General features: G+C 43.6%; 1 protein-coding gene across 1 annotated transcript in view; it reads right to left on the bottom strand.

Annotated features, from left to right (window-relative positions):
- Positions 1 to 21803, bottom strand: part of LOC122790579 — a 1409443-nt gene that overhangs the window by 112442 nt on the left and 1275198 nt on the right. Inside the window, exon 11 of the mRNA XM_044058105.1 lies at positions 13394 to 13450. Within this exon, the coding sequence (XP_043914040.1) occupies positions 13394 to 13450 (57 nt within the window). The remainder of the gene's footprint in view (positions 1 to 13393; positions 13451 to 21803) is intronic.

Below are 21803 nucleotides of genomic sequence, written 5' to 3'. Positions count from 1 at the left end.
CTGAGAGTTTTCAGCTGACTGTGAAGCGTTTTGAAATTGTTCTCGTCAGCAGTAGAGGTGTTAGAGGCAGGGGCCACGGAGGAGTGTGTGTTAGGCTCCTCAAAAGTGGATACCAATGTTGTCTCGGCCAATCTGGAGCAATCAGTATCATCCTTGGCTTGTCTGTTCTTGCTTTCAGAAGCACCTTGGGCAGCAGAGGTAGTGGTGGGAATGCATAAACTGACCAAGTTGTCCATGTGAATGAAAGGCGCCCACTTTCCAAGCCTTTGGGTGGAAGGTCCTTGAGCAAAACTTTTTTAATTGATGATTTTTGTGGGAGGCAAAAAGGTCTATGTCTGGCCTACCCATGCTTGAACAATCTCTGTGAATACGTGTGGATGTAGCTTCCATTCGTGAGGATCTGTCATATGCCTGCTCAGAGTGTCTGCCAGTGTTTTTTCCATTCCTGGTAGGTACTGAGCCTGGAGTTCTATTTGTCTTTCCAGAGCTAGGTTCCAAAGAGTCATGGTTAATCTGCACAAGGGGTATGAATGAGTCCCTCCTTGTTTGTTTATGTACCACATTACTGTGGTGTTGTCTGTTCTTATGAGCAGCTGTCCTGGATGCAGGAATTCTCTGAAAGCTGAAATTGCATTTATTACTGCCAGCATTTCTTTTTGATTGATGTGAAGGCGCTTTTCTGTTTGTGCCATCTGCCTTGAATGCACCTGTCCTTCATGTGCGCCCCCCAGGCGTAATCTGAAGCGTCTGTGGTTATGACTTGTGTAGCTTGAGGCTTGCAGAATGGTAGGCCTTTGTTTACTTTGCATGCTTGAGACCACCATATGAATTCCTTTTGTAGGCAGGGAATTATTGGAATCTCCACTTCTAAGCTGTGACTGTGTTGAGACCATAGATTTTTTAGGTACCATTGAAGTTTCCTCATGTGCAGCTTTGCACATGGGATTAGAAGAATGCAAGATGCCATGAATCCCAGAGCCTGCAGGATTTTCCTTGCAGTAAGCCTGGTACTTTTTGCAAGCATTTTGAAGTAATGAGATAGTTGCCCTTGTTTTTCTGTTGTTAGGTAAGCCATCTGGGTGTTTGTGTCCAAGTTGGCACCCAGGAAGGTAATTTTCTGAGAGGGTGTTAGTTTTGATTTCTCCTTGTTGATGGTGTATCCCAGAGAAAGCAGTAAGCGTGTCACATATGCCAGATGTTTGAGAAGTACGAGTTTGCTGTCCGCTTGGATCAGGCAATCGTCCAGATAAGGGTAAATTTGTATCCCTTGAAGTCTGCAGTATGCAATCACTGATGCCAGGCACTTGGTGAATACTCTGGGCAGTAGATAAGCCAAAGGGCAATGCAGAGAATTGATAGTGACTTGAACCTGCAAGAAATCTGAGGTATCTTCTGCAACTTTGTCTGATTGGGACATGCAGGTATGCCTCCTTGAGGTCCAATGTTACCAGCCAAAACCCTTGCCCAGCATGGGAAGGAGTTGCTGTAATGTGAGCATCTTGAATTTTGGCACTAGGAGAAATGTGTTGAGAATGGATAAGTCCAGAATGGGTCTCCAGTCGCTTCCTTTTCTTGGCACCAGAAAAAGCCTTGAATAAAAACCTTGTGCTTGTTGGTGCGTAGGTACCTTTGTATAGCCCTCATGTTTAGGAGCTTTGCAATTTGTAGTTGTGCCTCTACCCTTTGATTTTGTGGTAGGTTTGGCATGCCTCTCATTTTTGGAAGAGTGTGGAAATGAAATTTGTAGCCTCTGTTTATTATGTCCAGAATCCATTTGTCTGTTGTGACAATATGCCAATTGTTTGCAAATAGTGCCAGTTTCCCTCCCAAAGGTGCTGCCAGTTGAATTCTGCTTGGCATGGAAATGAGGGAGTCATTGAGTTTGCTTTCTGTACTGCTGTGCACTGTCGTCACTTCTTGGTGTAGGTGATTGCCATTGTCTGCCTCTGTAGGATCCTTGTGTTTGTCCTCTGCCCCTTCCGCGTCTGTATCTGCCCCTTTGGGCTTTGTCAGTGGTTGGAAAGGACCAGTTTTTTGACGGCCAATTCCTGCTGAACCTTGGTGGCTGAACCTGTAAGAAAGCTTTGACAGTTTGCATAGATTTTGCCTTTTCTTCCATTTTACGTAAAATATCCTCAGCATTACCACCTAAAAGAACATCCTTATGTAACGGTGCATCTAGAATTTTTGCTTTCACCTGATCTGGGAGATTTTGTTCCCTTAGCCATGCATGTCTGCGAATGACTGCTCCAGTGGCGGCTGATCTGCTGGAGGCCTCTAGTGCATCATAACCACATTGTAAGGTGTGCTTGCCCACTTGCTCAGCACTATGCATCATATCCTGCAACTCTTTTAAATCTGGTTGTTCAGGTTGTGACATTTTTGTTTTTAATTGTGATAACAGAAATTGATATTTAATCATATGAAACTGGCAGTTTAAGGCCCTCATGGCAAGGGTGGCCGAGGTGTAAACCTTCTTTCCCCACCTTTCTAGTGATCTAGATTCCCTTTCCGAAGGTAGTGGATTCTTGGCCGTGGAAGCCTTAATTCCCTTAGGGCCTTGAGAAATAGTTTCAGGATCTGCATTATGGCCTTTATAGAGGAACTGATGAGAATTAGGAACTCTGTAATACCTATCCGGCTTGACTGGTGCAGGAGGCAGAGAATCAGGATTTAAACAGGCCTCCGAGTATACATCATCCAAAACCTCCAAAATAGGAGGAATAGCCAGAGGTCTATGCTGAGGTAACCAGAGGAACTCCCTCAGCCTTTTCTTGGAGTCTGAAAAATCTTGGCCTTCCCAGTGGAAGTGCTCTCTCAAGGAGTGCAAAGTTTCCCCAAAGGAAAAATCCTCAGGGGGGGATACAGAAGGAATGGACTTGCTCTGCATCCGAATCCTCAAAAGGAGAATAAGACTGTTCTTCAGCATCAGAATGCTCTGATAAAATGGATTCTTGGTCAGAAGGAGGAGAATCCTCCTCTACTCTGGGTCTCTTGTCCGGAGGGACCTGTGAGCCTCTGATAAGGGAGATCAGGTCTTCAGCCATTTTAAGCATGTGCTTCTTAGGCGTGGGCCCAGGTCTTGGGCCTTGTGAGGCAGGCCTAGAAGGATGCTTGGCTGATTTGGCTTTTGTAAAAGCCTTGATGGAGAAGGAAGATGAAGGCCTAAATACACCATGAGTGGATGTAGATCTATCCACATTGGTGGGTTCGACAAGAACAGGGGCGTCGGTAGTAGTCTGGGAAAGGGCCGAAGAACCAGCGGTCTCAGGTACAGAAGACCCCGCCGAGGGAGTGTCGTCGGTAGTCAGGGACTGCAAAGGCGTCTCACTGAGAACCGGCCCACGTGGAGCTAGTTTCGGCGTGGTGTCGGTGGAGACCGCAGTTCTCGACTGACGGTCCTTTTCTTTGCGTTTTCTGGACATAGCGGTAGTCGGAGTATCCGACGACATTTTATAATTAAACACTTTTCCAAAATAGTGTTGGGCGAACTCCGCCCGACGCTTGATAGTGCGTTTATTGAAGGTAGCACAAAAGCGGCAGCCCGAGACGTCGTGGTCTGGGCCCAAACAAGGTATGCAAAGGGAATGGAAATCCTTATGCGGTATTTGCTTCCCACAAGAAATACAATTATTAACTTTTTCTGACATCGGTCTGAGGCAAGAAAAGGTTCCCCAACGGGGTACTTAGCTTTAATGAAGACTTCGTTCCGAAATTCTTTCGTAATTCAGGAGCTGGCCGACCGGTACTTGCGAACTGCTTCTGCTTCGGGCACCGCGCGGCAAAAAAGACTGAAGAAGATGGCGTCGGCTGTGTCTTTTATACTCTAGCCTTCCTGACGTCAGAAGAGTACGCGACAACAACCGACGCCGGACCAAGACTTTGGAATTCGGCCGACCGAGGGACCGCCTGCCGGCTGAAAACCCATATGTAACTACTGCAGCTGTAATGCACGATGAACATCTGCCAAACGTGATCACAGGAAGAGTTAGTGACATATACAAAATACATATATATTCATATTCACATTTATGTGATTATTTTCATATATTATATATATATATATATATATATATATATATATATATATATATATATATGCATGTGTGTGTGTGTTTGTGTGTGTGTATATATATATATATATATTTTTTTTTTTTCTTTATTTTTCAAATGGTTTTAATATGTCAATATTGTTTTTACTTAGTGTGTTATTCATTAAGCTTATAATAGTTTGGTTATACAATTTTTACTACTGGCAATGAGGTTAAATGTTTAATAGCAGGATGTGATGTCAGGGCACCTGTGTGGGGGAGGATATTTAAGTGTCTTTAACTGTGTAAAGTTCATTCTGATGAAGTTGGTGTTACCGATGAAAGCGCTTAATCAGTGTGGAGGTTATTGGTGTGGATTTATATACCAGTGTGGATTTTGTCTCTCTGGATTAAAGTGCGTTTCCAAGCAGCCGCTGAGTTGTTTGTCTAGTACTGTTCTTCCTTTTGTACTTACTGGTTTGTGTGTTCTACATTTGACTTAGTGACATATACATTATGGGAGTCTGAATCAAGGCTTGGAGCTCTAGCTCAAGGTGATTTGGAATGAAAGAAATGAAAAAGGATTAGCACATCTGAAAATGGAGTTCAGGGTCATATATAGAGGCAACCTGATAACATGATTAGAGTCTCCTGCCATGGCAAAAGCAGCAAAGTACAGTTGTGTGCACTTACCACAAATGTAGATGTTCGAGTGTATTCACTGTTGCAGTCATCACATTTGGGTTATCTGCTTGCAGTAGCCCTCAGCCGGCCTGATTATCAAAGTCTTGGGTCCTGCACCGGTTGCTATCTCATCTTCCATGGCATCAAGTAGTCAGGGGTATAAAGCATGCAGCCGATGCCATTACATTAGTTTTTCTTGCCTCAGATGTCAGGTGCCCCCCTAATGGGAAGCAATTAAATATATATACATATATATATATATATATATATATATATATATATATACACATACATATATATATATATACATATATACATACATATCTATATATATATATATATATATATATATATATACACATACATATATATATATACATATATACATACATATCTATATATATATATATATATATATATATACACATACATATATATATACATACATACATACATATATATATATATATATATATATATATATACACACACACACACATACACACACACACACACACACACACACACGAGGTTATACCCTCCAACAAAACAGCAAATACACAAAAAGCTTTTAAACATGGTAAAGGAGAATACAGGAATACCCAAAAGAAGTCAGGGGGCTGGAGGGAGGGTAACCAGGACTGTAACAGTGAATACACTCTAGCATCTACATTTACGGCAAGTGTACACAACTGTACTATGTTCTTCATGTTTCACTGTTGCAGTCATCACATTTGGGTAGATTCCCAAAGGTAAGGATGGGAGGAGGAATTTAGATAGCATTAAGACCAGCTATAAGGCTCTGCAAGACTGCAGTGGCAAAGCCAGCTCTGGATTTTGAGAAAAATGGCAAATGGTAATGCTTGGTGAAGGTATGTACAGAACTCCAGGTAGCAGCTTCTAGGATGTTCCTGGTAGGGACACCTCTGAGAAAAGCTGTAGAGGTAGATGCAGCTCTGGTTGAATGGGGTCTAACCCCCTGTGGGAAAGGTTTTCCATGGTGTTTATAGCAGAAATGAATGCAATGGCCTATCCATTTAGAAATGGTTTGTTTTGAAATAGCCTTCCCCTCTGCCCCTGCAGCAAATGCCACCAGCAGTTGTTCAGATTTCCTTTGAGGTTTAGTCCTGTCCAAGTAAAATCTAAGTTGTCTGTGCACATCTAAGGAGTGCAGTATGCATTCCCCTTTGTTCTGTGGATTAGAAAAAAAGGTTGGCAAATGAATGGACTGATTAAGAGCCACACTGGATACCACCTTAGGCATGAAGGAGGGATTGGTACTAAGGGACACCCTGTCTGCATGAAAGAAGATGAAAGGCTCCACACTGCCATAAGAGCCTGTAATTCAGATACCCTTCTTGCTGAAGTGATTGCTAAAAGGAAGGCTGTTTTCCAAGAAAGGAATTTTAACTCTGCACTTGCAGCCAGTTCAAAAGGAGGAAGAGTTCACAGGTTGGTACTAGGCTATCAGCCCTAGGGTCTATACAAGCCTAGCCATAACAATTCCCCTGGCTATTTCTTCCCACACTATTTACTTCCCTGGACCCCTGTCTAGCAGGGCGACTGACGTGATCCCCGGGGTGAATTTCCTTTCTCCCATCCAATCGTCAAGGTTCCTTTTGAAGAGGACCAAAGAGGCACTCTGCTTGACATGTATGGGCAATCTATTCCAGAGTATGGGGAGTCTCTGGGTCAGGAACCTATCCCTCCAGCATGTTTTGTTTATTGTGATGACAAGGTTTAGATCCCTGGAGCGTGTGGCTCTGAGGGATTGGGATTTCTTTAAGTGTAGCATGTCCAACAGCTCTGGGTTTGACATGGCCTTGTATGTTAAGCAAAGATCGCCACTGAGTAGACGATATGCGACAGAGTATAGCTGGAGTGTTTTAAGGCGGTCAGCGTAGGGCATCTGCTTTAGGCCTGTGATTCTTTTAGTGAAGTATTTCTGTGGCCTTTCCAGTTGTTGCAGATTTCTTGAGAGGTACATACCAAACGTGGCATTGTATTCTATAATGGGTCTAATGAGGGATGAATACAGTGGGACAATGACCTCCTTTTTTCTGGAAGAAAAGCCCTTAGTGATGAGGTGTGCCACATAGAAGGATTTCCTGACTGTTGTGGCGATGTGGTTATCGAAGGTGAGACCACTGTCCACCTGTGTCCCTAAGTCTCTTATCAAACTTTTGGTGTTTAGTGTACTGCCACCTATATAGTAATTCACGGATACATGTTTTTTCCCAAAGGGGATAACTATACATTTCTTGGCATTGAGCTTGAGCCCATGGCTCTGGCACCAAGCATCTGTTTCTGTAAGGCCCTTTTGTGGAGTATCCACATCATTTGGGGATTCAATAATGGCTCCCAGTTTAAAGTCATCTGCAAATTTTGTTATCCAGAGTTCCTTAGTGTTGGCCTGTACTTCAGAGAAGTAGATGCCAAACAAGAGCGTTCCCAGGACTGAACCCTGAGGTACTCCACTTGTCACTTGTCTGGAGCTGGATTTGGAGTCGGCTACTTTTACAGTGTGGGTTCTACCAGTAAGCCAGTTAGCAACCCATTGGGTGACGTAGGGATTAATGCCCAGCTTAGTAAGTTTATCTATGATTCCAGAGTCGGGGGTGGTGTCAAAGGCCATGGCAAGGTCTAGATGGGCTGTGTGGACCACCTTACCCTTGTCCATGGCTCTGGAGACTGATTCGAAGAAGTCAATCAAGTTCAAGAGACAAGATCGGCCCTTCACGAACCCAAACTGGGTGGGGTCCAGTGTTTGAAGGTTGCCAATGTCTTTGTTTAAAAGTTCCATGATAATACGCTCCATGGCCTTGCAGATAAGGCTTGTCAGACTGATGGGATGGTAGTTTCCAGGATCCAAGGTGGATCCCCCCCTTGTGGAGTGGGATAACTGTAGCTGTGCGCCACTCAGTGGGCATGAAACTTGAGGTGAGGCTATGATTAAACATGACACTTAGGTGAGGATACCAGTTCATATTGTAGTTCATGTAGTACACAGCCCGGGATGTCATCTGGTCCCATGGATGCTGTATTCTTAGCTTTGGAGAGTGCGTTTTTTTACCTGTGTGGCCATTACCGGAATTTGGCAATCTTCCGGTATTGAGATGGGCCATTTAGGGGGTGAGAGGGGGGTGAAGTTGGCACTGAATCGATCTGCCAGGATATTGGCAATATCCTTGGGATCAGTATATTTAATGCCATTCTGTTTTAGCTCAGAGAAGATCTGAGCATTGCCATTTAGATTCTTGACATAGTTATAGAATGCCTTGTTGTTGTCTTTGGAATTTTTGGCAATTTTATTTTCATAACTAGCTTTGGAGGATTTTATGAGGGATCTCAGTTTCTTACTGAGGCTGGTAAGGAAGTTTTTTGCATCTTGGGATTTTCCTCTTTTCTGCAACAGTTTCTTCCTTTTATTGTAAAGTTTGTTTATGTCAGGGGACCACCAGATTGGCTTCTTTTTTTTTTGGATGAGAGCATCTTGGTTCTATTTGGGATGGCACGATTTATGCATGAGTGGATGTGCTCGTACAGTGCCTTAGTGTAGGATTCAGCAGTTGAACTTTCAGCTCCCGTCTGCATGGGTGTCATGAAGTTTGTCACTTCTGACTTGAGTAGCATGAAGTTGACTTTGGAGAAGTTTTTTATGGAGGTTTCCTTACTGGGGGTGGGGTGGGATGTGGATGTTAAGGGTGATTAGCTTATGGTCAGACGTGACTAACGAGGGGTGACCATAGGTGTGGAGCATCGATTTCCCATGTTGGTAATGACCAGGTCTAGGATATTGGAGCCCCTGGTGGGACTATGGATTAGTTGATCCAGGGCGTTGGAATTTATGAATTCCAAGAACCGTTGGGCAAAGGTGTTGGTACATGAGTAGCTTTCCCAGTTAATGGCAGGGTAGTTAAAATGACCCAGTATTAGGGTGTTTGGTTCTATCTTAATATTTTCCAGTATGTTTAGAAAGGTGTAGTGAGAATCTTGGGGTATGGTGGGGGATCTGCAGTTTTTCCAATACAAAGTTAAGGTCCCAGGCTGGAGTTGGGGCTCTCCTGGGTGGTCTTAAGTTTTTGGCCACTCTGAGGAACTGCTTGAGCAGTGGATGAAAGAAGAGGGATGGTTCTGTGTTGTAATGAGCTGAAATGGCTGAGGCATGAATTCTGATGGAGGAAAAAGAAAGGCCCTTGTGAAGCATCTCAGTTAAGTATTGAAGAATCTGCGGTAAGTTGGGCGATGCTGTGGCCATCCCTCGAGTGTGGTTCCAGGCACAGAATCTTTTCCGTTTTTCAGCATAAGCTTTTCTAGTACTAGGCCTCCTTGCCTCCAAAATGACATCCAACACTTGTTTACTGAGGGATGGTAGGGGAGAAATTAGGTAATTAGCCAGGCTGCCAGGTTCAGGGTTTGAAGCTGAGTGTGCAGAATCTGGCTCTCCTGCTGTGACAGCAGGGTAGGAGTCTGAGGCAGGTGCCATGGAGCCAGCAGTGACACACTGCGCAAGAGGGGGGTGTACCAGTGTTGGCGTGGCCAGTCTGGTGCAATCAGTATCGTTCTTGGTTTGTCCTGTTTGATCTTTAGTAGTACTTTGGAGAGAAGAGGCAGAGGGGGAAAGGCATAAATGGTTAGATTTTTCCAGCTGAGGGACAGAGCATCCACTTTCCAAGCTTATTTGTGGGGAGTCCTTGTCCAGAATTTGTCCAATTGGTAGTTCTGGGGGGAGGCAAACATGTCTATACTTGGGCTCCCCCATTTATTTATCAACATGTTGAAAGTCTTTGGTTCCAGTTTCCACTCGTGTGGGTCCATGAGCTTTCTGCTTAGTTCGTCTGCCAGTGTATTTAGTTCTCCTGGCAGGAATTGAGCCTGTAGATGCACTTGGCAGCTCAAGGCTGTGTTCCACAGAGCCATGGCTAGTATGCAGAGGGGGAAAGAATGTGTACCCTCTGCTTGTTTATGTACCACATAACAGTGGTGTTGTCCGTCTTTACCATTAATTGTCCTGGAAGAAAGTGGTCCTTTCTGTACAGCTAACATTTCCTTCTGATTGAGATGCAGGTGCATTTGACTTGGGTTCCATTTGCCCTGAATGCACTTCCCTACCAGGTGAGCCCCCCATGCACAGTCTGATGCGTCTGTTGTTAGGGTTTGGGCGGCAGGGTGTAGAGCGAATGGTAGTCCCTTGTTTAGGTGGCAGGCCTCTGCCCACCAAAGGAACTCTAACCGTAAGGAAAGGTATGATGGGAATCACTGCTTCTAAGTCCTGAGAATGTTGACACCATAGGCTTTTTAGATACCATTGTAGTTTCCTCATATGCAGTCTTGCATATGAAATTAATAGAATGCAGGAGGCCATGAACCCCAAGGCTTGCAGTATTTGTCTTGCAGATAGCAGGGTCTTTGTGGCCATTAGTTTGAAGTAAGTTGTCAATTGAATTTGTGAATTTGTTTCTCTGGCGTGAGGAAAGCCATCTGGGAAGTTGTGTTCAAGCTTGCTCCCAGGACTATAATTTGTTGACAGGGTACCAGATGTGATTTTGTTTCGTTTATGGTGTACCCCAGACAAGTTAGCACCTTCTGTACAAATGCCAGATGATTCAAAAGTATGTCCTGGCTTTCTGCCTGAATTGGACAATCATCCAGGTATGGGTATATTTGAATATTTATTTGCCTGCAAAATGCAATGACTGGAGCTAGGCACTTTGTGAATACCCTGGGCACAGTAGATAAGCCAAAGGGCAGTGCAGAGAACTGATAGTGCATGTAGCCTGCTTTGATGCGTAGGTATCTTCTGCAAGATTCCCTGATTGGGATGTGCAGGTAGGTTCCTTTAAATCCAGTGTTGCCAACCAGACATCTTTGCTTAGCATAGGAAGCAACTGGTGAAGAGTTATCATCTTGAATTTTGGAATCACCAAAAAGGTGTTTAAGATAGAAAGGTCCAGGATAGGATGCCATGAATTGTCTTTTCTGGGTACCAGGAAAAATCTTGAGAAGAAACCTTGTCCCTTTTCCTCTTCTGGTACAGTCTGAATAGCCTTTATGCTTAAGAGAGAGAGTACTTGCTTTTGAATCTCTGCCCACTGATTTGGGGGTAGATCTGGCCAACCATCTGGGGTTGGTAACGTGTGGAAGTGGAATCTGTATCCTTGGGAAACTATATTTAAAACCCATTTTTCCTGGGTAATGAGTTCCAAGTTTTTGGCCTGCAGAGCAATCTTTCCCCCTAAAGGAGCAGTCATTTGAGAAGTGCTTGGAAGTTTTAAAGTTAAGTCATTGAGACAGCTTACCATAGGGGAGAGTCTTACTACTCCCTGATTTGGAAGTGGAAGTGGGAGCCCCCCCCACTGCTTAGTCCTGTGCATACCCTGGGACTGAAGCCTGGGTATTCTGCTGGTTCTGGGTTTGGACTGAGGAGGCCTGGAAGAGGCAGGAAAGGACCAATTCTTAGACAGCCAATGCCTACTAAATCTTGGAGGCTGTACTTGTAGGAAATCTTTAACAGTTTGCATAGATTTAGCTTTTTCTTCCATCTTTTTAAGAACTTCTTCTGCTTTGTTGCCAAACAGGCGGTCCTAATTTAAGGGGGCATCCAGCAATTTAACTTTAACATGATCTGGCAAAGATTGCTCCTTAAGCCAAGCATGCCTTCTAAGTACAGACCCAGTCACAGCAGCCCTGCAAGATGCCGCTAGTGAATCAAAACCACATTACAAAGTATGTTTTCTAACCTGTTCAGCAGAATGCATTAAATCCTGTAAATCCTTATTTTCAGCACAGTCCAGAATCATCATTTTATGTTTAAGCAGTCCAATAATATGCAGCTGATACTTTGACATATGAAACTGGCAGTTCAAGGCCCTAATGGCCAAGGTTGCAGAAGTGTTTACCTTCTTACCCCATCTATCCAGCGCCCCGGAGTCTCTGTCAGAAGGGGTAGGATTTTTGGCAGTAGTAGTCTTAATGCCCTTGGGTCCCTGTGAATTGGTCTCAGGATCCGCAGTAGGATTTTTAAAAAGGAACTTGAGAGAGTCAGGAACCCTGTAATACCTATCAGGTTTTCTGGGAGCAGGAGGTAAAGAATCAGGGGCTAAGCTAGATTCTGAAAAGGCATCATCAACAATGACTAGCACAGGAGGCATGGCTAAAGGCCTGTGTTGAGGCAGGAGTAAGAAATCCCTAAGCCTCTTTTTAGAATCAGAGTAATCCTGGCTTTCTCAGCAAAAATGCTCCCTAAGAGTATGCAAGGTTTCACCAAAAGAGAAATCCTCTGGAGGGGAAGCAGAGGGAATAGAGTCCTCTGCATCAGAATCCTCATAGGTAGATAAAGGTAAATCCTGGTCATCAGAGGAAACAGAAATTTCAGAATCCTGGTCAGAAAAATCATAAGCAAATTCAGTCCTAGGTCTCTTATAAGGGGAAGGTTGGCTTCCCCTGATTAAAGTAATAAGGTCTTCAGCCATTCTTATCATTTGTTTTTTAGGCATAGAGGACTGACAATGTGGTCTGGGCGTCTGTTTTCTAGGCATGGTTCGAGTTTTAGGCCTTGAAGAAGAAGATGGCGTCAGTTTAATATGCGAGTCAGTAGGCCTGAATACACCCCTCAGAAGCTGGTGCCTGCACAGTAGCTCCGGACCAATCCAAGGTAAAGACATCCGCAGGTTCCACAGTTGAAGCATCTCGCGGCATACTGGACTCTGAATGGTTCTCAGTAGAGGCCTGCGAATCTGAAGTAGCGGGCATCAAAGGCTGCAAAAGCACCTCACTGAGTACCGGCAAACTGGCGACTGGCTTAGGAGGAGCATCGTCGGCAGCTTTAGACCTAGACAGCCTGTCTCTGTCTTTATCTTTGCGTTTTTTTCAGAACGTCGGTAGTCGGATGGCTTACTGAAGACATATCTGGATAACTGAACCGAGTACCAAAATATTTAGAAGCATAAATATACAGACGACGGATAGTTCGTTGCTTAAATAAGGCACAAAACCGACAGCAAGGTACGTCGTGGTCAGGGCCTAGGCAAGGAATACAGTACGAATGAAAATGTTTATGAGGTATTTGCTTTCCACAAGAAATACAATTATTGACTTTTAATGACATCGGTTTAGAGCAAGAAAAAGTTTCCCCAACGGGGTACTTAGCTTTAGTTGAAGACTTCGGTTCTGAAACTCGAAAATGAAAATTTCAGGAGTCGACCGACCGGCACTTGTGAACTGCTTCTGCTTCGGGCACCGCACGGCAAGAAAGACTGATGTAATGGCATCAGCTGCATGCTTTATACCCATGACTACCTGATGTCATGGAAGATGAGACTGCAACCGACGGAGGACCGAAGACTTTGATAATCAGGCCGACTGAGGGCTACTGCAAGCAGATAACCCAAATGTGATGACTGCAACAGTGAAACATGAAGAACATCTTACTTTACAAGTTTGTTACTCTACTCTTCAGTACACCAAGATGCAAAGCAATCAAAAAAGCATTTTAGCTTTTTTTTTAAACAGTAACGTTTCAGTTGGGTGATCCTAAACACATTTTACAGTATCAGTGTTATTCAAATTACCTGAAACAGCAAGTACAAATGATGAAAAAGAGGACATTACTTGCACTACAGTACCGACCAAATCTACACTACCACAGAAAGTTGCATGCACACAGTAACCACACTCACCTTCATGAGATTCGATCATCCCATCACAATCTGCATCTGAGTCTGCATGTCCAGCCTCTACAAAAGTCAAAAAAAAAAAAAATGCTTCATAAATGTACATTTCTTTGTGCTGCCCTGTTTCAATGCTTTTACCCATTCACTTACAGGTAATTAGGGGACCAGACTATGTCCGCAGCCCATAAGGACTGAACATTTCTATTTTGGTTCAAAACGAGTTATCACTATTTTTTTTATATTACACACCAGTATATACCATAAGTGCTTCTGTTTCACTGTACTGAAGAAAATGACTAACTTATCATAGTGTGCAAAATTGTATGTCTTTCCTTTGGCTTTTTGACATTTCTCAACAATTTTTTTTCTCATTTGAAATTCCTCTAACGAGCAAAGTCTTCTTATGTAGTAACAGTAATATAAGGTAGCTTTTTCTGCACTGTGTGACTACTAGATGGCAGCAAACAGAGTATATAAACAAGCAACATATACTTATCCAGGGTAGAACATTGATGTCACTGAACCATTTTTAGATTCAGCCCAGAATGGGCTACATGTATGAATGAATGTATGAATACATGTATGAATTATGTATTATTTACAATACATACAGTTTGAGGTAGGAAGAAAGTACAGTTGTGTACCTACCATAAATGTAGATGTTCGAGTGTATTCACTGCTGCAGTCATTACACTTGGGTTATCCTGCTGGCAGGCTACCTGCAGTCGGCCTGAATTCCAAAGTCTTGGTCCGGCGTCGGTTGCTGTCGTCTCTTCCCTGACGTCAGTGCGCCAGGGGTATAAAAGATGCAGCTGACACCATTTTCTTCAGTTTTTCTTGCCCCAGATGTCAGGTGCCCCCAAAAGGGTAGGCTAAAAAACATTGCTAATAAAAGCATGCACTAAAATAACAATACCTTCATCTACAAGCAAATACACCACAAAGGTTGTATAGGACAGAGAAGTACAGATAAGTCCCAGCAAAGAAAGGGGGATGGTGGGTGGGTAACCTGGACTGTAACAGTGAATACACTCGAACATCTACATTTATGATAGGTACACAACTGTACTATGTTCATCGTGTTTCACTGTTGCAGTCATTACACTTGGGTTGAATCCCAAAGCTGAGGTTGGGCGGCTGGGTCTAAATAGAATTAGGAGTAGCTGTAAGGCCCTGCAAGACTGCAGTGGCAAAGTCTGCTCTGGATTTAGAGTAAAGAGGCAAGTGGTAGTGCTTAGTAAAAGTGTGCACCAAAGTCCAAGTTGCAGCCTCCAAAATATACTTGGTTGGTACTCCTCTGAGGAAGGCTGCTGAGGTGGCTGCTGCCCTGGTAGAATGTGGTCTAATGCCCTTAGGCACTGATTTACCATGTTGTGAATAGCAGAAACGAATGCAGTGTCCTATCCATTTTGAAATAGTCTGCTTTGAGATCGCCTTTCCTTGTGATCCTGCAGCATAAGACACTAAAAGTTGATAAGTCTTTCTGAAAGCTTTAGTTTTGTCCAAGTAGAAGCATAGCTGTCTGTGTATGTCCAAAGAATGCAGAAGTGTCTCCCCTTTATTCTGCGGGTTTGGGTAAAAAGTAGGCAAATGAATGGTTTGGTTAAGAGCCACACCGGACACTACCTTAGGCATAAATGTTGGGTTTGTCCTTAGAGAAACCCTGTCCACATGGAAGATAATAAAAGGTTCCACAGCCATTAATACCTGTAACTCTGAGACTCTTGCTGAAGTTATTGCTAGGAGCAGAGTTGTTTTCCCATGATAAGAATTTTATGTCAGCTGTATTGGCTGGCTCAAAGGGAGGCATTGTGAGTTTTTCCAAGACAAAATTGAGGTCTCATGCAGGTACTGGTACTCTCCATGGAGGTCTTATGTTCCTGGCCCCCCTGAGGAACTGCCTAAGCAATGGATATGAAAAAATAGGTGGGTCTGTACCGTAATGAGCTGAAATGGCAGAGGCATGGATGTTAATTGATGAGAAGGATAGGCCTTTGTCCAGCATCCCATTTAGATATTGTAAAATCTGAGGAATATTTGGAACAAGTGTGTCAATTCCTTGTGCCTGGTTCCAAGCACAGAATCTCTTCCATTTTTCTGCATAAGATTTTCTGGTGCTGGGCCTCCTGGCCTCCAAAATGACATCCATAACCGCTTTAGAGAGAGGTGTATTCTGAATGGTTACAATATCCTCCATGCAGCTAGATTTAGAGTTCCGAGTTGGCTGTGCAGGATCCGACTGTTTTGTTGGGTCAGTAAATGAGGAATTTGAGGCAATGTTCAGGCTGGGCCTTGGGACAAGCTCCTTAGGATTGGGTACCAGTGTTGGTGTGGCCAATCCGCGGCAATCAGTATCATTTGTGGCTTCTCTTGTCTGACCTTTAGGAGTACCTTGGGGAGGAGAGGCAGTGGAGGAAAGGCATATACTGTAAGGTTGTTCCAGCTGAATGACAGGGCATCCACTTTCCATGCTTGTTTGTGATAAGTCCTTGTGCAGAATCTCTGAAGTTGGCAGTTGTGAGGGAAGGCAAAAAGATCTATGTCTGGGCGTCCCCATTTTCTTGTTATCATGCTGAAAATTTGTGGATCTAGTTTCTACTCGTGAGGGCCCATGAGGTTTCTGCTTAGTTCGTCTACCAGAGCATTTGTTTTTCCTGGCAGGAATTGTGCTTGCAGGTGTACTTGCTAAGTCAATGCTGTATTCCACAAAATCATGGCTTGTCTGCAGAGGGGGTAGGAATGTGTGCCCCCCTGCCTGTTTATGTACCACATGACTGTGGTGTTGTCCGTCTTTATCAGCAGCTGTCCTGGATGAAATAGGTCCTTGAAGGCTGTCAGTGCATTTTGTACAGCTAGCATCTCTTTTTGATTGATGTGTAGATGCTTTTGGCTTGGGGGTCATGTGCTTTGAATACATTTTTCTGCCATGTGGGCTCTCCAGGCATAATCTGATGCATCTGTTGTTAGTGTTTGCCTGGCTGTGGGTAATGTGAATGGCTGCCCCTTGTTGTGGTGACAGGCCTGTGCCCACCATTGAAACTCCTGTTGTAGGCAAGGAATGAAGGAAATTAAAGATTCCAGGCTGTGGCAATGTTGAGTCCAAACACTTTTTAGGTACCATTGTAGTTTCCTCATATGCAGTCTTGCATATGGAATTAGCAGAATGTAGGAGGCCATGTAGCCCAGAGCCTGCAGAATTTCTCTTGCAGATAATTGGGTCTTTGTTGCCATGTTTTCGAAGTAAGAAGTTAGATGCCTTTGTCTGGCATGAGATAAGCCATCTGGGCAGATGTATTTAAGCTTGCACCCAGGAATATTATCTCTTGAGAGGGTACTAGTTTTGATTTCTTTTTCGTTTATTGTGTACCCTAGGCAAATTAGTAATCTTTTTACAAACGCCAGATGCTTTAGTAGAATGTCTTTGGCCTCTGCTTGAATAAGGCAGTCGTCCAAGTAGGGATGTATTTGAATTCCTTTTTGTCTGCATAATGCAATTACTGGTGCCAGGCATTTTGTGAAGACCCTGGGCGCAGTAGATAAGCCAAAGGGCAGTGCGGAGAATTGGTAGTGCTTTGAGCCAGCTATGAATCTGAGGTATCTTCTGCAAGATTGTCCGATTGGGACATGCAGGTATGCCTCTGAGGTCCAAAGTTACAAGCCAAGCCTTTTTGCCCAGCACGGACAGAAGCTGCAGCAGAGTCAACATTTTGAATTTCAGAACATCCAGAAAAGTATTTAGAATAGACAGGTCCAGAATCGGTCTCCATGCTTTGTCCTTTCTTGGTACTAAGAAAAGTCTTGAGTAAAATCCTTGTCCCTGCTCTTGTTGTGGCACTGGCTGAATAGCCCTCATGTCCATGAGGGATGAAACTTGGTGGTGTGCCTCTGCCCATTGATTGTGTGGCAGGTCTGGCATACCTTTTGCCTTTGGAAGGATGTGAAAGTGGAACCTGTAGCCCTGAGAGACTACATTTAAGACCCATTTGTCCTGGGTAATCGTGCCAATTTTGTGAAAAAAGTGCTACTTTCCCCCTAAGGGTGCCGCCAAAAGATAAATGCTTGGCATTGGCAGAGGGAAGTCATTGGGACTGTTTCCTATATGTGATTTGTCTTCTCGACTTTTGGAGGTAGAAGCACCCCACTGTTTGGGCCTGTATGAGCCCTGGGGCTGTTGTCTGCCTCTAGGGCATCTGTATCTGCCTCACTGTGGCCTGTCTGACACGGGAAAGGACCAATTCTTAGAAGGCCAGTTCCTGCTAAATCTGGGTGGCTGCACCTGTAAGAAATCCTTCACTGTTTGCACAGATTTAGCTTTATCCTCCATTTTCTTCAACACCTCTTCTGCCTTAACACCAAAGAAAGTATCATGCTGCAATGGAACAGCCAATAATTTTGCTTTAACATGATCAGGCAGAGTCTGTTCTTTTAACCAAGCATGCCTTCTAATGACCAAGCCTGTTACAGCGGCCCTGCAAGAGGCCTCCAGTGAATCATAACCACATTGCAACCACATTGCAAAGTATGTTTTCCCACTTGTTCAGCTGCATGCAATAAATCCTACAATTCCTTGTTCTCAGCACATTCAGAATTTGTCAACATTTTCTGTTTTAACAGAGACATTAAATATTGCTGATATTTAAGCATATGAAACTGACAATTTAAAGCCCTTACAGCCAAGGTAGCAGAAGTGTAAACTTTTATCCCCCATCTGTCCAGTGCCCTAGAATCTCTATCTGAGGGGACAGGGTTTGTTTGCAGTAGCAGCTTTGATCCCTTAGGGACCCTGTGAAATAGTTTCTGGGCCAGCAGCAGGGTTTTTATATAGAAATTTATGAGAATCTGGAACCCTGTAGTATCTGTCAGCCTTAACAGGTGCAGGACATAAAGAATCGGGAGACAGGCCGGACTCTGAAAAGACATCTACAATGTCTTGAACAGGAGGAATAGCAAGAAGTCTGTGCTGAGGAAGTAAAAGAAAGTCTCTGAGCCTTTTCTTAGAATCTGAATAATCTTGGCTCTCCCAGTGGAAATGCTCCCTCATGGTATGCAAGGTTTCCCCAAATGAGTAATCCCCAGGAGGAGAAGCTAAAGGAATATATTCCTCAGCATCAGAATCCTCATAGGGAGGAATAGAGTAACCCTGTTCTGAAGAGGAGTCAGAGAAAATGGAAACCTGATCAGAGGAATCATATTCAGTGTCTTGCCTAGGACTCTTATTAGGAGGGGGATGGGAGCCCCTGATCAAAGTAATTAGGTCTTCGGCCATTTTGAGCATCTGTTTCTTAGGCATGGAAGTCTGTGGAGAATGCTGTACTTGTTTTCTTGTCTTTAAAATTGTTTTAGTCTTTGATGCTGAAGTTGGCTTGATATAAAGCTGTGCAGGTCTGAAAACACCCTCAGAAGCCGATGCCTGCTCAGCGGCTCTGGACCCATCTGAGGGATTAGTTTCCGAAGGCCCAATACCTTGAGTATCCATAGGCCTAGCTGTCTCCACGTGGGAGTTGGAGGCAGCCTGTGGCTCTGAGGTAGTGGGTGTCAGGGGCTGCGAAAGCGCCTCACTGAGCACCGGCGAACCGGCGACTGGCCTAGAAGAGGCTTTGTCATCGGTTTTGGACCTCGGATGCTTGCCCTTGTCTTTATCCTTGCGTTTTTTATGAATTCCGGTCGTCCGTTGTTCCGACGGCATTATGTAATTAAACCTTCTGCCAAAATAATGAAAAGCAAAATCGTACCGATGGTTAATAGTGCGTTGATTAAATCTAGCACAAAGCCGACAACTAGCAACGTTGTGGTCAGGGCCTAGGCAAGGAATACAGTATGAGTGGAAATCCTTATGAGGTATTTGCTTCCCACAAGAAATACAATTGTTAACTTTTTCTGACATCGGTCTGGAGCAAGAAAAGAGTTTCCCCAACGGGGTACTTAGTTTTATTGAAGACTTCGGATCTGAAATTCGAAAATCTCAGGAGTCGGCCGACCAGCACGGCAAGAAAGACTGGAGAAAATGGCGTCGGCTGCATCTTTTATATCCCTGGCGCACTGACGTCAGGGAAGAGGCGACCGCAACCGACGCCGGACCAAGACTTTGGAATTCAGGCAGACTGCGGGTAGCCTGCCAGCAGGATAACTCAAGTGTAATGACTGCAACAGTGAAACACGATGAACATGAGGAGAAACAGATATGTTGACAGGAGTAGCAAACAAAGCATGATAACACAGTAACAAGTTGATATACAAATACAGTTCAGTCCATGTACAATGTACCTTAATTGGGGATATAAAAAGCAGATTTATAAACATGAAGAATGTGTTATAAACTCAGTTTTGTAATACAGTTTGGAGAAGATGGGGTGGTAAAACAGGAGTCCCAGCGGTACAAAGCTTAGGAGTTTTAAGGGTTGGGAATTAGAGTTAAAAAGGAGAAATGTGAGACTATTTGTGCATGTGTGACTGCTATTGTGAAGGGTTCCATGCATTTAGTGCAATTATTTTGTCAAAATGCATTTGGTGTAATTTTAGACATCACATAGAAGCTTATTTTACAGACTAATGTTTTTTTTACAATGTACATTTGGTTTTGTGATAGCAGGTTAAGTGAATGCTGAGTTAGACTCACACAGCTATAGGTATGCTGAACTGTAGGTGGTCTTTGCGACACTGCTCAAAGTGGGTTATGGGAGTTTACTGTTTTCCCCACTATTGTGTGATCTTGGAGTTGGAACAGATAATTTGCATGGGGGTTATTAAAAAAAAGAAAAGAAAAAAAGTTATGTATTTACCATAATGTTCCATCTGTGCTGTCCATTTTCATTCTTCCTCAACTTACAGGTTTGGATCCAATCCTTTGGATCTGACTTGGCCATTTGCAAAAGCTCTCGAGCTACTCCCTTACCCACAATACACAAACCCCAACCATCTCAGATCTTGTTTGCTAAGAAAGCAGAAAGACAATTTACTCAGAGAGAGAGAAGACAATATCTGGAGATATATATACCAAGGAAGTGGCACACTCACAAAAACATTCACTCTTCCGAGAGCTTGTAAGGCAGGGGGCTGGTGGGAGAGGAGCTGAGGAAGAATGAAAATAGACAACACAGATGGAACGTTACAGTAAGTACATAACTTCTTTATCTGATGTTGTCAATTTTTATTCTATCCTCAACTTATGGGACAGAATCCCTAACTACCTAATTCCTAGGGTGGACTCCAGTTAGGATATTCCCGAGCACCACTGAGCCAAATGATGCCCTACCCCTGGAGACCATGTCCAATTTGTAATGAGTAATATATGTATGGGGCGTAGCCCAAGTTGCTGCTGCACAAATTTTCACTGAGGCTCCGGATTGAAAGACTGATGAAGTAGCCATGGCTCTAGTGGAGTGAGCTCTAAGAGGTTTCAACAAGGCAATGCCCAATTTGGTGTATATGTAAGAAATACAATCTGTAAGCCACTTGGTAGAGTAATTTTGGTAACGGGCTTTTCTAGTTTCATGTGAAAAGGAGCCAAAACTGCTAAGATTTCCTGAAATGTTTTTGTTCTGTGTAGGGAAAAATGTAATTGCCTGTGCACATCTAGTAAATGTAGTTTGTATTCACCTTTGTTAGAAATTTGAGGAAGAATATCGGCAAATTAATAGATTGCTTTATATTAGCCTCCGATACCAGTTTAGGAAGAAAAGAAGCATTAGTTTGTAAAGTGACTCTGTCTTTGTGAAATATCAAGAAATATGATTTTGAAGACAATGGCTGCATCTCCAAAACTCTTCTGGCAGAAATAATGGCTATTAGAAAGATTGTTTTCCAAGAAAGGTATCTGAGGTCACATTTGGTTGCAGGTTCAAACGGGGACTGAGTAAGTTGCTGCAGTACCAAGCTGAGGTCCCATGAGGGAGTAGGGTCTCTCAAGAGTGGGGGGGGGGGTCTGAGAAGGAGAGTAGCTCGCAAAAATGTTCTGCATAGTCTATGGGAGTCAACAGAAACACCATCAAATCCTATGTGAAGATTCAAGGCTACAAATTCAAAGATACTATTCAAAGAGGCTGAAAAAGGACCAACATTATTTTGATAGGCCCAGTAAGTAAATCTTTTCCACTTACTGGAGTAAAGTTTAAGTGTAGACTGTTTATGTAGATACGAGTATTTGACAACTGGAGAGGACAGCATAGGTTGTCTGGCTATTAATAGAACTGGAGTAGCCAGGCAGTCAGCCTGAGGTTCGATATGTCTACATGAATCATGCCTGTCTGGTGAGACAGTAGGTCTGTAGTCAGATCTAGACTCCATGGTGGGTGGAGTAACAGGCCAAAGAAAGGGGAACCAAATCTGTCGAGGACAAAAAGGTGCATGGAGGATAACTTTGCTCTTCAGCATTTTTGCTTTCTGCAGAAATTTGAAAATTAGTGGGATTGGTGGATAG

Source organism: Protopterus annectens, chromosome 16.part0 (genome assembly GCF_019279795.1).
Source record: "Protopterus annectens isolate FY-2018-M chromosome 16.part0, PAN1.0, whole genome shotgun sequence".
Taxonomy (NCBI): Eukaryota; Metazoa; Chordata; order Ceratodontiformes; family Protopteridae; genus Protopterus; species Protopterus annectens.
Note: the sequence above shows the minus strand (reverse complement) of the source record. Positions and strands in the feature narration are given on the sequence as shown.